The 14590-nt window shown below is 36.6% G+C and overlaps 2 protein-coding genes across 2 annotated transcripts in view; both read left to right on the forward strand.

The window, feature by feature from the left end:
* Nucleotides 1-162: 162 nt before the first annotated feature.
* Nucleotides 163-2534, forward strand: DCTN6-p27 (dynactin subunit 6). Its single transcript, XM_034974015.2, has 4 exons — nucleotides 163-412; nucleotides 494-664; nucleotides 1313-1485; nucleotides 2201-2534. Exons 1-4 carry the CDS (start codon nucleotides 402-404, stop codon nucleotides 2416-2418), a joined length of 573 nt encoding a protein of 190 aa, XP_034829906.1. The 5' UTR covers nucleotides 163-401; the 3' UTR covers nucleotides 2419-2534.
* Nucleotides 2535-2683: 149 nt separating this feature from the next.
* Nucleotides 2684-14590, forward strand: part of fwd (phosphatidylinositol 4-kinase beta fwd) — a 42187-nt gene continuing 30280 nt past the window's right edge. The window contains exon 1 of the mRNA XM_034974010.2: nucleotides 2684-3888. Within this exon, the coding sequence (XP_034829901.1) occupies nucleotides 3800-3888 (89 nt within the window). The 5' untranslated portion in view covers nucleotides 2684-3799. The remainder of the gene's footprint in view (nucleotides 3889-14590) is intronic.

Here is a 14590-nt window from a genome sequence, read left to right on the forward strand (position 1 = left end):
ATTAGAAGTAGCCTTGCTATTGATTCTTTGTTTTTGTCAATAAAATTCAAAATTAGGCTCAAAAAGGCTAGAATCCAGAGCCAGAGTATAACCAGTTACAAAACCATAAAAATCCAAGAATTCAACCTCATTCGACCATAGAATATAGAATTTGCCAAAAAAAAAAATGCAAAAAAAAACAGAGTACTTTTTAAAAAAAACACCGACCTGAAAAAAAAGTACAAGTTGAAATTGTAGTGCATTGTAGTGGTTGTATCGTAAATAAAAATAGAGAAAGATTCATGATTTACAATTCGAGACAAGAAGTAAAAAGAACTCATAAAAATACAACTTGACCATATACTCATTACCTATATTATTCTACAGAGAGAGTTACTAACATTTTTGATTCCACATTAATCATGTCACAAAAGTAAGCTTTCTTTCATCCCTTTCATCGTATGAATTACATCTATTAGGTGCCTATTTCATCTCATTTCATTATTAATTGCAGTATTAAAATACTACCTGGTGCAACAGTGTGCGAAGACTGTACACTAGAGGGTGATATCACCATAGGTGGTGGCACAGTCATTCATCCGAGAGTAACCATCATTGCCGAAGGAGGCCCTATTATTATAGCTGAGTACTGTATTATTGAAGAATACTCCACAATAATACATAAGTAAGTTAACTTATAATTAGCTTTTAAAATCTTTTGTTAATCCATATTATAATATTATAAATGCGAAAGTGTGTACGTCTGTCTGTCCATCTGTCTGTCTGTCTGCTAGCCTTTCACGGCCCATCCGTTCAACCGATTTTGACGAAATTTGGTACAGCGATAGCTTGCATCCCAGGGAAGGACTTACTTTTTATCCCGGAAAATCAAATAGTTCCCACAGGATTTTTAAAAACCTTAAATCCACGCGGACGAAGTCGCGGGCATCAGCTAGTATATTGTATTATAGATGAAAAGAGTACTATTTAATGTTATAATGATAAATGATACACAAACAGAATATTATGTAAAGATATGATTGAAATGAGAGTATTTATCTGTTACAAGGAACATCAAGATTAATTAACTATAATCTGCCAGAACAGAGAAATCTGTTCAATGCATGATATACAATATGCCCTGCCAGCATTCCAACCGCTAAACATGCAAGAAAAGCAAGCAATACCTATGCACCATCACCACACAAATGTTCTAAAACACATTCAATGTACTACACTCTGATATCAGAGCATTTGTAGGAAAATAATAATGCCTGTTTCAACCTGGTTATTATCTTTACTTAATTATTCTATATTAATTTATTTTTTTCAGGAAAAGTGATAAGCAAGAGAACCCTCCAAAACCACTGTTTATTGGGGCACACAATGTATTTGAAGTTGGCTGCAAATTAGAATCACCATTTGGGCATGTTGGTGAAAATAATGTTTTTGAATGCAAATCGTATGTTGGTGTTGATGTGAAAGTTGGTAGCGGATGTGTAATTGGTAATTAATCTTTATATTCCGCAGGTTATTTAAATTTGAACAGTAAATAGGATAATAATATTACATAAAATTAAATAAAACCCAAGTTAAACTGCAGCATGTCTGATGCCCTATAACCTTGAAAAATAAATAATAATTCACAATCTGTGGATCTTCCACCCTCACCATTTAGGTGAGTATGAAATGAATGAAATATACCTACTTTACTGTACAGTGTACAGCATTATAAATAAAAAGAAAGAAAAGTAAAACAATAACAATAAAAGTACAATTATTGGTGGCCTTATTGCTTTGACAATTTTGCAATCTCTATCAGGCAAGCTGGATGACCACTACAGCACTAGTGGACAGCACCACACCACTACTGCATCAAATTGAAGTGTTGGAACCATTTTACATTTTATTTTATTTCCATGGAAACTAAATTAATGTGCAAAGTTCCATGAAAATCAATTCAGATAATATTACCAAATGTATAAAAAAATAAAATTGAAATGTTAGTTGTGGTGAAAAACAATAAATATGAACACCTGAGTGAGATTATGTCAAGTCAAGAAAATCATCATTTTAAATATAATATGACAACCAGGAATTTGAGTGAGGAGTGTAGAGTAGAGGGTGTGTCTAAAAGCTCTAAAAAAAAGAATAACAATGAAGTAGGCTGAATTTACATGAACATGATATTATTACCCTTACAATTAATTGTATTTTTCAGGTGCAGCATGTCGGTTAACAGTTCCTCAGTCATTACAAGACAACACAGTGATCTGGGGTTCTGAACACCACAACAGGGAAGCCTTGGAGAAGCAACCGTCACAACTTTTGCAACTTGATTTTCTCAGCAAAGTTATGCCTAACTACCACAGGCTAAGAAAACCGAATTTACATAAACGACAACCATCAAGACAATCTCAAGAAGTTGCAAAAGTATGAAGCTGTAGATATTTAAAGTAGAGCTGGCTTATCATAAGCTTATTTTCACTACTGTACTGTGACTTAATAACAATTATTATGAAACTGAAATCTGAATATTATATTGATTGCTTGCTTTTAAGTTTATTTAATAAAAATATGTAACTCTTTAAGGTAATACCTTTTTAGGGTTCCGTACCTGAAAAGGAAAAACGGAACCCTTATAGGATCACTTTGTTGTCTGTCTGTCTGTCTGTCAAGAAACCTACAGGGTACTTCCCGTTGACCTAGAATCATTTGGCAGGTAGGTAGGTCTTGTGGCAGACATTCGGGGAAAAATCTGAAAAACGTGAATTTGTGCTTACATCACACAAAAAAAAAATGTGGTCATGAACTAATAATTAGTATTTTCAATTTTCGAAGTAAGATAACTATATCAAGTGTTGTATCATATGAAAGGTCTTCACCTGTGCATTCTTATAAAACAGATTTTTATGAATCATAGTTTTTGAATTGTGCAAAATGTCAAAAAAATACGACTATTACGGAACCCTCAGTGCGCCCAGTCTGACTTCCATATGTAAAAAGTACTCTGTGGTCTGACTCGTCCGGTTTTTTTTTTATTTCCATAGTCCGATTAACTACCATGGATAATTTCTTTTATCCATAGTCCGGTTGACCGGACTACGGGTAAAACAAGATCAAACCCACTGTGAGTGCAATAACCATAGAGATAATAACCCTAATATTCATGATTCAAACAAGAACAAAGGGGGACACTGAGGACGGCAACGTTAGTTCCGATTTTCGCCACGCGCCAAGATAGCCTTGACGGCCTGCAGACTCGTGATGTCTGTAAATTCTTTTTTTGGAATTTAGTCTGCGAATCATATTAATCTGTATATCTGTCACATAACTGTCATAAACGAGGCTCATGTCAAAAATCAATTTTTTTGTTCAAAAAATAAAATCAAGTGTTCAAGGCGTTAATATTTTTATTTGTGTGATTTTTTATACCTAATCCAAAACAAGAAATATTTTCTTAGTTTGATTACGTTTGCGATTTACAGTTATGAGTTTTTAATTAAATTAATTTGTTTTTATTATGAGCTGTGTCTTGCTAATCGTATTGTAGGTACTATTAACTTTCAACGATTTAAAACGATCTTGTACTGCTTGTGCATTTTGATCAGTGTAGAATAGTTTAGATGACCCCCCGAGAATAGTTATGTGCATTGGAAGCAAATTTCGCCGTGTATTTGATGTGTATTGGTGATTGGTACCTATAAAGTCAAACAATCATTTACGTACACTGTCGACGCCATGTTGTTATTTACTCTTTGATTTTTTTATGGAGTTTTGTTATGGGTATTGTGTGTTGTGAGTAATTTAGTGTGTGAGCATGTTGGAAGATGTTCCTATACACGGAAGCCGCAGTGATATCAAGAGCAAGCCGCCTACCCATCAAAGAAATCTTAGCTTGGATTTTAGGTGAGTACCTATTCTAATATCACTGGGTGATGACTAATGACTAATAAATTGTTACCATATTATCAGTCTTTCCTATACTATTTATTCCTTCAGATTAATCACGTTCCTAAGTTTTTAATGAGAATGTATAGGTACTGTTTATTGGACTAAATTATAAATAAAATTAACATCAACAATAATGACTATCATGCAATGTTTGCACTTCATGCTACAGCAACAGAGGTTGTAAATGTCAAGAAATATGCATTGGTCATGGTCACTTATTTGGGAAAACCTTCCCTAGAGCTTGAACTAGATATTAGCAGTAGGTGTTTTGCTTTTGACCACTAATTATAAGAACACAAACAAATCTAGTCTCTCTGGGTATCACACGTTGATCACCTTTGACTGCAAGGCCACAGGAGTTCACTTACCTACTAAGCAAATCTAGTATTTACTATTTATAATCTTCTCAGAAATATACTACCAAAATGCAAATACATGACAACATATACAATAACACACATAAAATCACTTATATACATAACTTACAAAGAAAACTTGCAGTCATATAATTTGAGCTAACTCATAAAAGAAACACTGCTTATATTGTAATATGTATGTAACAGAATGTACATGTCCTATCATTCTTTGTTAATGGAATGTTTCCTTAGCGGATAATAAATCAATATTTGCTGTAAAACGTGGCTTCAATGAGAGCATTGAGCAATGTGATAAAACTGTAAGTATATTATCAATACTTATAATAAATACTTAATATTATTTATTTTTACTTACTTATAAAGTAACTAAAACCATATTGCATTAACTTTTCATTCAGATGTGGGCTTTAACATAAATAAATAATCAGGAGAAAAATATAGTTGTTAATGTTGATATGACACCCTGGGCCTAACTGCATACTGTTTTCATAATTTCCTCTTGGCGCAGTGGTGTAAGAGATTATAGATTCAATTCCGAGTCTTTATAATTTCAAAATTGGCTCAGGGTCTGACCTGATTGGAAGCTTCAGCTATGGCTGCTTAACACTGTACCAGCGAGGATGTGGCTACATGTGTATGGCTTTCTAGCACACTGCCGCATAAAAACCAGTGAGAAACATGACCAATTAGGTTATTGGTAGATGACATGACAAAATTATCACTGCACTGCATCTATTGGTCTATTGAATATGTATGTTATAGTGGACTTTCGACCTGAGGCCTCTGTCTCACTGTCGCCGTGTGAGCGTGTCACGCCGTGACAGAGTGGCGGATTAATGTACCTACTATGCAATTTGGTATTTGACAACTTAAAATGGGCGCTTAGTGTGCTTGCGTCTATGAAATAATGGTATGTGACGTCACAATCATTTCACGTCTTTTTTAGTTTAATCGATAATTTAAAAAGACACTCGACTCGACGCTCCACCTTAAGTGGAGCATGAATAGAATCAGTGTCTGCCATTGGAATTAAACTGCAGTCGCAATGATAATATAATCTTTAACATATCTACCGCTAGACATAGGCTTCTTAAAGGAACTTCACGTATCACAGTCTTGATGATGATTTTCTACAAGAAGATGTCTCGAAGCTCCCAAATGCTGCCCACCTGAGTTGGATTCATTTGTATTTGTGGCTTCACAATGGGCTAATTAAAACCACAGTGAAATTGCAAGCATTATAGCATGATGACATTTTAAACAACAGAGCATAACTAATTATACCTTTTTAAATGCAAATGAAAAGTAGAGAAAATATTCTAGGTAATTTCTAATTATTGCAAAAGTACAAGATATAAATATTCTGTCTGTTTTTGTTTATTACTTAACTAATTAATTGCCTATTGTGTTTAATCATTAGTTAATCCTGTTATTATTAACAACAACTCCCTAATTTTTCATTATTGTAATATCTAAATACCTAGTTTTATAGTTATATTAGGTAATTCATATTTAAGTACAAAATAAATACAGTCATACCTAAATCAGTACCCTTATTATAAATGTAAAAGTGTGTTTGTTTGTTGGTTTGTCCTTCAATCACGTCGCAATGGTGCAACGGATTGACGTGATTTTTTGCATGGGTATAGATAATAAAACCTGGAGAGTAACATAGGCTACTTTTTATCCCAGAAAATCGAAGAATTCCTGCGGGATTTTTAAAAAACCTAATTCCACGCGGATGAAGTCGCGGGCATCAGCTAGTAAATTATAATTTACCTAAAGGAAATAAAATAAGTTAACACATGCACACGCAGTCGCAGCGCAGACGCGTGGTGACTGAACCAATCCGGCGACTTAATGCTACTACACCTTCCTTAATCCTTTCCTACCGAGAATGCTGAATGATTAAGTACGTTAGTACCAGGAAGAAAGTAACCTTAATTTCTTCCTAGCTAGCATACTTTCTAGGATCCTAACTTCGTAAATGCTACACTTTCCTACATTGTACCTAGGATGTCCTATTTCAGGAAGGTGTAATAAGCCCATCAGCTGCCAGTCGAGAGCCTATTGTTTAAATTTGTAGAGTGCGCGTAAATGTAAAATTCATGTTCCGTCCTTTTTAAGCAATATTAAAAAGAAAAAGATTCAGATACTCAAACTCAAATTATTTATTCAGAATTGGTAAAATTATACGCTTCCTGATTGTCATAAATTTTTATTTTTACTCTAAATTCAGTTTAGTTTTAGTTTAGTTTAGTTTAGTTTAATAAAGACAACAGAATCGGCGCCAATGTAGAGCATTCTTTGAGATCAGGTGAATGGACGGGAGCGAAAGTAAAAGTGGCCAGTGCGCGGTCCAACCAAGTCCAACGGCGGAAAGCGGCACCCGATTTCCTGCCGTTCTGAGCGTTCGTTCGCGAAATCAGCCTATTGACTAAATTACGCAGCTAAGTAAGTTACTAGCTGATGCCCGCGGCTTCCTCCGCGTGGTTTTAGGTTTTCTGAATCCCGTGAAAACTCTGATTTTCCCCGGAAAATCAGAGTTTCCCGATCCCGATAAAAAAGTAGCCTATGTATCCAGAGTCTATGTATTACATTCCAAATTTCAGTCAAATCCGTCCAGTAGTTTTGGTGTGAAAGAGTAACAAACATACACACACATACAAACTTGTGTGATAGGTTGATATATCATAGATTATTGCACGATGATACCTGCGACTTCCTCCGCGTGGATTAAGTTTTTTTAATCCCGTGGGAACTCTTTAATTTTCCGAGATAAAAAGTAGCCTATGCCCGACTCCAGAACTTTTGACCATTTGTCAACAGAACTAAGTATGTAATAAAGATAGCGAAACAAATTACACAATAAAGTACTTCTTTGTGAATAACTACTTTATTTATTTATTTATTTTTTATTTGTACCAAAAACATTTACAATAAAGAGAAAAAGAGAGTAAAAGTGGGCAGGATGGTTATTTGATATTCAAAATGCACTCCTAATAGGTACATCAAAACTGAAAAAAGAGTACATTTAGAATTACTTACAAATAAAATATTAAAAGTAAACGTAAATATATATAATTAGCAAAGGTGTTCTACGACAAAGTTAGAACTAAATTATGTATTTGCCATGTTGTACTGAACAATCTGCATATGACTGTATGTACTAGTATTTAGTAAAACTTATTACATTGATTAGGTTTTACTTAATTGAAAATCAATAAATAACTTTGAATTTTGCACTACGTAAGCTTTTATAACCAATTGCCGTGTGTTGCTCGCTTATCAATCAAAAACAATTGACTTTTAAAATAGAATGTAAGTGACCTCCATTAAGCCAATGTGCGGTGGACCGACCAAGGCCTTTTTCATTGTGATTATATATCATATATGTTTAGCCATTACAGCATTGCCAGAAATGCGCACTCGGCCTTAGAGCGGTTTCAGACTAGCGTTTTATACGCGCGTATGAGCTCGTTTTTGGAAGCGCATGTAGGTGCGTATAGGCGCGCCTTTTGCCACACGCTCAACTCGTACGAGCGTTGACGCGCTTCTAAGCTCGTATAAGTGCGAGCTGCGAGAGACAACACCACCGGTTCGAGCGAACACGCCGAAATATGCCCGTATACGCGAGTCCGGTTTTTTGAAGCGCGTAATGTAGCGCGCGTGTAAGCGCGTATGCTGAAACGACCGTATACGCGCAAAAAAATACGCTAATCTGAAACCACCCTTAAGGTTGTCATAAACGGGGCAGATAATATCCGTACTTCCATACTAATATTATAAATGCGAATATTTGTCGGTCTGTCTGTCTGCTGGCTTTTCATGTCCCAACCATTCAATCCATTTTGACGTACATAGACCGTGACATATTCCGGAAAATCGATAGAGTTCCCACGGGTTTCTTCAAAACCTAAACCCATGCCGACGAAGTCGCGGGTATCACTAGTAACATAATAAAGCAATACTAGTATTATAGCCAGATATTATAATAAATCTGCGCTGTGTGTGCACGACCGTCCATTGATTTCTATGGACAGCAATGTTATCGTAAGTTATGCAGACAGATAAAGTTCATAATAAAGGTTCGTACGCACCTGAGCGGCGCGGCGCGGCGCTTCAGTCCGACTGCAGAACGCGTCACCTCAGGCCGCTCGACGGTGCCTACCGCACTACAACTTCAGTACGCGGCACCTCGCGTCACTTGCGCGTCACTTTTATACCCGTTCGCGTACGAGCGCGAAGCGCCGTGCCGCGCCGCTGGGTATGTCGCACTAGCGTCACTGCACTGCGCGTCGCTTCGCTGCGCTTCAAAATATTCTCTCCAGCCGTGCCGCGCGGCAACGCGCGGTGAAGCGCTGTGCAGCGCCGCTCTAGTGCGATATGCGCCATACAAAATGGTAGAAATGATATTTTGACGCTCTGTGCCGCGACGTGCAGCTCGCTGAAGCGCCGCGCCGCGCCGCTCAGGTGCGTACGAACCTTAAGTATACCTTATTAATTGCCGTGTGTGCTTTACGATTATAGCCGGAACATCCATACTTCGCGAAATCTGTTTCTTTTCACATCGCATTCATTTAAGCAATTTTGACAAAATTTCGTATAGGGATAGCTTGCATCCTAGGAATGGACAGACTAAGTATTTTTGTCCCGGAAAATCAAAGAGTTCCCATGGGAATGGGATTTTTAAAGGACATTATCTATTTGGTACAGAAGTCGTGAGCGTCATCTCTAAGGATAACAAAACTGTTGATTACGAATTTTGGTAACTAACTGATTAACTATTATGACTGAGTTATTATGACCCTGCCAATCGGTGATGACATTCACGGAATGCAGCGAGGCGCGGTCACAATAATTTATCCAATTACTCGGAACGAACACTTCTTATTCTTTTATCGTACGATCATCATAATCGATTAAAATCTACTAGTATCTACTCTAGTCTAGTTCTTTACTACAACATTTCGTTTGCGCTGTCTCCTCTCCAACGTCCTAAAGGTTGTCTGAGAGAAATCGGCAGCGATAAGACCGCCGTAGCATGCTGTGTTTATTTTATTATTTAATTTATAGAAAGTACATGACATTGTTTTTGCTACATTCAGTGCCACAAAAACCACAGTCGGTTAAACAAACTCTATGTAGTTCTATGTTTTAATTTCTTCTGTAAATTAATTTATTTGTCTATGTACAAATTAGCTGAAACCCGCGACTTGGTCCGCTTCTTCGATTAAGACATTAGTCATGCCACCATATTCTTAATATTATGAAGTAAATCTAAATATAAAACGTAATGTCCTGACTCACTCACTGGCCGACTCACCATCGCCCAGCCCAAATCGTTGGACCAAGAAAGTTGAAATGCACAGTGATTGATCCCCTTTATAATATAGAGCTATTTAGAGTGTAGACAAAGTATAATAACGCCGACTTTTTCGCCACGGGAGTCAAGTCGAGGACGGTTTATCATCATCATTAACGCATCGCCGGCTCACTACTAAGAACGGATCTCCTCTAAGAATTAGAACGGTTTGGCCATAGTCCACCACGCTGGCATTTTAACGATAGGCAGACGAGGGCGGTTACTAATACCTACTAAATGTTTAGTAAGTAAAATAATGCCTAAAAATAAACTACGTAAAAAGATAATGACTAGTAGCCTAATAGGTATAGTTATTCCGACCAATTCTACGAGCGTTTTGAGGACACAATGGACGGAAATCATCAATCAGCATTCTTAGTTCTCAGTGGTTTCTCACCCACGGCTGGGGTTCACTCTGAACTTAATAAACTCGTACACAAAAGGCCTTTTAAAGCAATTTCTACTCATTTGACGGCGACATTTTCATAATCGCAGTTTGACTCATCAAAAATTATAGCAAGTAAATACAGTACCTACTACCACTTGTATACGTCGCATCGACAAAATTTGTTTGTGCAGAAAACTGCAACCTTACGTCGACTAAAACCGAATGTACACCAATAAAACCGGGCAAGTGCGAGTCAGGCTCGCGCACCGAGGGTTCCGTACTACAGTCGTATTTTTTTCGACATTTTGCACGATAAATCAGAAACGATTATGCATTAAACCAATAGCGGACGGACGCCCGTTACGATTGGCTGAGATATTTTCGCGTCATTCAAAAATAAGATTTTTGAATGACCGACAAAGTGGTGAAATAAAATTATGATAATTATTTTTTTAGGGTAGCTTCCCTACATGTAAAGTGGGGGATGATTTTTTTTCTCGTCTACCCCATAGTGTGGGGTATCGTTAAATAGGTCTTTTAAAAATACTGTGGGTGTGGGAACATCATTTTTTGATTTCTAGTTCCGTTTGTAAAATATGATGTTTTTAAAGTGCTAATTTTTATTAGAGTCAGGTGTCGTCGTCGTCCCTAAATATATGATGCTAAAGCATGCTATGCTGATAAACGGGGGGCCTTTATCAGCCTAATGGTAGTTTATATAGGAACGTGAAAAAATTCACAGCAGTAATCAATTTTAAAGGATATCATTATCATGGCTAAGTTGTGACTACGGAACCCTACACTGCGCGTGGCGGGCCACGCGCAGTGTAGGGTTAGGTTAACCCTTTTTTTATTGTATTATTTAATTGGATCATTCAACTGGTATCGGTGGTGAGTAACTCAAATTTTATATGTATTTAAAAAGCTCATGTCATCCATGTCATCTATGACTCAATTATTTTTGCTTTCGTTAGTTCACTTGGCTACTGCGGCGCCGCCGCCGCCGCGCCATCGTCAATCGTCATTCACGATTATTACTGGTCCGTTGCTCATGCCGGCTCTGTGTTTCACTCTATTGTCTACACAGGAAGAACACTAATTGCCTTTATTGCAATAAGAGGAAATCAACTTTTTTCTCTGCAGTTAGTACTTAGTTACTAACATGGATTGTTGTTGAAGGAAAAACGGAACCCTTATAGGATCACTTTGTTGTATGTCTGTCTGTCTGTCCGTCTGTCTGTCAAGAAACCTACAGGGTACTTCCCGTTGACCTAGAATCATGAAATTTGGCAGGTAGGTAGATCTAATAGCTGACATTTGGGGAAAAATCTGAAAAACGTGAATTTAGGGTTAGATCACACAAAAAAAATTAAATTGTGGTCATGAACTAATAATTAGTATTTTCAACTTTCGAAGTGAGAAAACTATATCAAGTGGGGTATCATATGAAAGGTGTTCACCTGTACATTCTAAAACAGATTTTTATTTATTTTTATGCATCATAGTTTTTGAATTATCGTGGAAAAGGTCGAAAATATACGACTGTAGTACGGAACCCTCATTGCGCGAGCCTGACTCGCACTTGGCCGGTGATTTTTACATTACTTTACACAGAAAATCAAAGAGTTTCTATTTCCTACGATGAAATCAATCCACGTAGATTTTTAAAATCTATAATTGTAGAAAAGTTCTCATGAAATTAATACTTAGTACACTTCGTAAAGTAGGTAAAATACCTACCTATTTATTAAATAATGCTATCTTTAGTTACACTTGGTTGTTATTGCACGCGTTTCAGCCACTGTTTTATAATGGTATATTGTTTCTACGCTTGATGGGCCGACCTATTGTGGACGCTCGATGAATTCTTGCGTTTATTCAGCTTTATTGAAAATTAATTATTTGAAACAAACCTATTGTTTGAAGTACCAATATGTACCTACTTAACTCTTGACGACAACGCCAATTTTGCAACACGATCGGTAAATTAATGCATTTAAGGCATTGTACCTACCTATGAACAAACCATTAATACGTAGAGTCAACCTCTTCAACCCTTCAAACCCGGAAGAGAAAGAAGTCATAGGGGACTAAATCTGGTGAATACGGTGATTGTGGCAATAATTCGTATCTTAAATCGAAATTCGACTTTTGATGTGATGAATAGAGATTTTTTCTTTGCTAGATGCAGTTGTTTCTTCACCAACTCTTCATTGAACCTGTCTAACAATACAGCGTAACTAGTAACCTCCGGCTTACGCCTTGCATTTCTCCACAAATCGATGTAAATGACTTATTGGCTGTCCCGGAAGACTCTTGCCATCACTTTACCAGTTTTCATGGTTTGTGTTTCAGTTTTTTAAGGCACGTTCTGCAGTACAAGTGCACTGCTTTGACTGTTGAGTCAGATAATACCTAGATGTATAATTGTGTACCCACGTTTCGTCAACTATAAAATGTACTTACCGATACAAAAGTTCACTCGGATTGCAGTTACAAAAAGCTAAGTATTTCTCAAAATTTGTTACGCGATTTCGTTTTTGGTCGACTGTCTCAGTAAACGCAGCATCTACGAGTATCTTGCAGAAAGCTTTTTCATGTTTATAATCTACTAGCCGATGCCCGCGACTTCGTACGCGTGGAATTAGATTTTTTAAAAATCCCGTGGGAACTCTTTGATTTTCCGGGATAAAAAGTAGCCTATGTCAATGTCACTCTCCAGGTCTTTATCTATACCCATGCAAAAAATCACGTCAATCCGTTGCGACGTGATTGAAGGACAAACCAACAAACAAACACACTTTCGCATTTATATAAGGGTACGGATGATTTATAATCTATGATGTGAAATATAAAATCTTGTTCAGTCGAGATGTGTACAGCATCATCTACATCGCGTCTCTTCACTTGACGGCCTGTCAAAACAATATCTTACATTTTTGTAACCATATTCTCAGTGGTAACCAAATGACCTTCCTGGAGCTCAGGGTCGATGGTGGTTAATGGCTACAACGAAATTCAGTGAACCACTTATCATTCCATGAGACGGCGCAAATTACCTTGTGAATTGTGATATTTTTTTAATTAATAGTCTCGGTGTGCTTAATTGTTTTTTTAATACGCAAACTAATTAATAGTATGTTTAATTAACACTCAAAACTCTTGTCCGTCTTCCCAAAAAATACCAGAAGTCATTTAATTTTTTGTTTTTAAAAAGTGTATATTTGCGCCAGAAAAAAACTGAAGTGAGCTTCGTAAGGAGTTCCTAATAATTATTATGAAACAAAAATACTTATTTAGGAAAACAGTTTTTGTACCACTTTAAATCATGGTACATAGTTTGTTATAATGTATTTTACAGACTATATTATAATGTGGATTTTAGATTGAAAAGCAACCTCAGCATCTGCGATTGTATCTTCCGTCCGACGTCACATTGCCTCGGCAGGTGCGCGCGGAGCCAACCAGCTGCCTACGTAAAAGCAGCTGTACCAAATTATGCTTATGCACCCAACCAGACCCAAACGTTATTCGATTTAACAATAACTTTAGAAGAATTTTAGGGATATTCCACTTTCCCCTGAAACTGTATCTAGGTAGATAACCATTATAAATATATAAGAATGGAGAAGATGCAATTAATTCCCGATTAGAATTTAGAATCTGCGACCCGTAGACAAAACAAATTCCGTTTTCTGATTAGGTATAAGAGAGTTTTAATATATAACTGAAATACATACCATCAATCAATCGACCCATCGTCGGCTCACTACTAAGAACGAGTCTCCTCTCATTGAGAAGAGTTTGGTCATAGTCCACCATTCTGGCCAAAATGGCGGCAGACTTCACATGCCATTTAGGTTTCCTCACGATGTTTTTCCTTCACCGTTAATTTATGGTTTGCTTGTTAACACTTATTCTATGTTTGAGACTGAGAAGGAGGAGCGGGGACTCTGAGACACGGGTTTATTAAACTTACTTCAGGGTTCCCGACACCAAATTTTAAACCGACATAGTTTTTATAAATGAATTTTTATTTCATTTACCGGTAATCTGTTATTGCTTAAAACGCACATAACTACGAAAAATTAGAGGTGCGTGCCTGGAATCGATTAATTAAACGAAAACGGTTTCTAATTATTTAACTTTGAGGAATAGGATCTGTACATGACACGCGGACGAAGTCGTGGTCATAAGCTATAGTTACTTAATATGAATCATGCCACTATATAAATTGGTCACAAATAGTTAGACCTGTGGGCGACACAGAGAACTGGTTCTTTTTAAATGTTGAGGTCAACAATTTTCCGTAGGTGTTAATAGATACAGTAATAATAATAATACTAATATGTACTAATATTATTTTCGATCATTGGAGTATACATATAAACCTAGTTAATCAACTTTTACTCAGTATTTAATCAATTCTTGATACTGTTTTGCTTTTGTTGGCTAAATATCCTAACTAATATTATACGAAACACCTTCACCTTCACACATTCAGATACCAAAAGTTCGTGTTTACCC

The sequence above is a fragment of the Maniola hyperantus genome, chromosome 12 (assembly GCF_902806685.2).
Source record: "Maniola hyperantus chromosome 12, iAphHyp1.2, whole genome shotgun sequence".
Taxonomy (NCBI): domain Eukaryota; kingdom Metazoa; phylum Arthropoda; class Insecta; order Lepidoptera; family Nymphalidae; genus Maniola; species Maniola hyperantus.

Excerpts from the sequence above, each read along its gene's own strand:
- DCTN6-p27 (XM_034974015.2), top strand. Across the intron at positions 665-1,312 it reads TACTCCACAATAATACATAA|GAAAAGTGATAAGCAAGAGA; the intron begins GTAAGTTAACTT and ends TATTTTTTTCAG. Across the intron at positions 1,486-2,200 it reads TGGTAGCGGATGTGTAATTG|GTGCAGCATGTCGGTTAACA; the intron begins GTAATTAATCTT and ends TGTATTTTTCAG.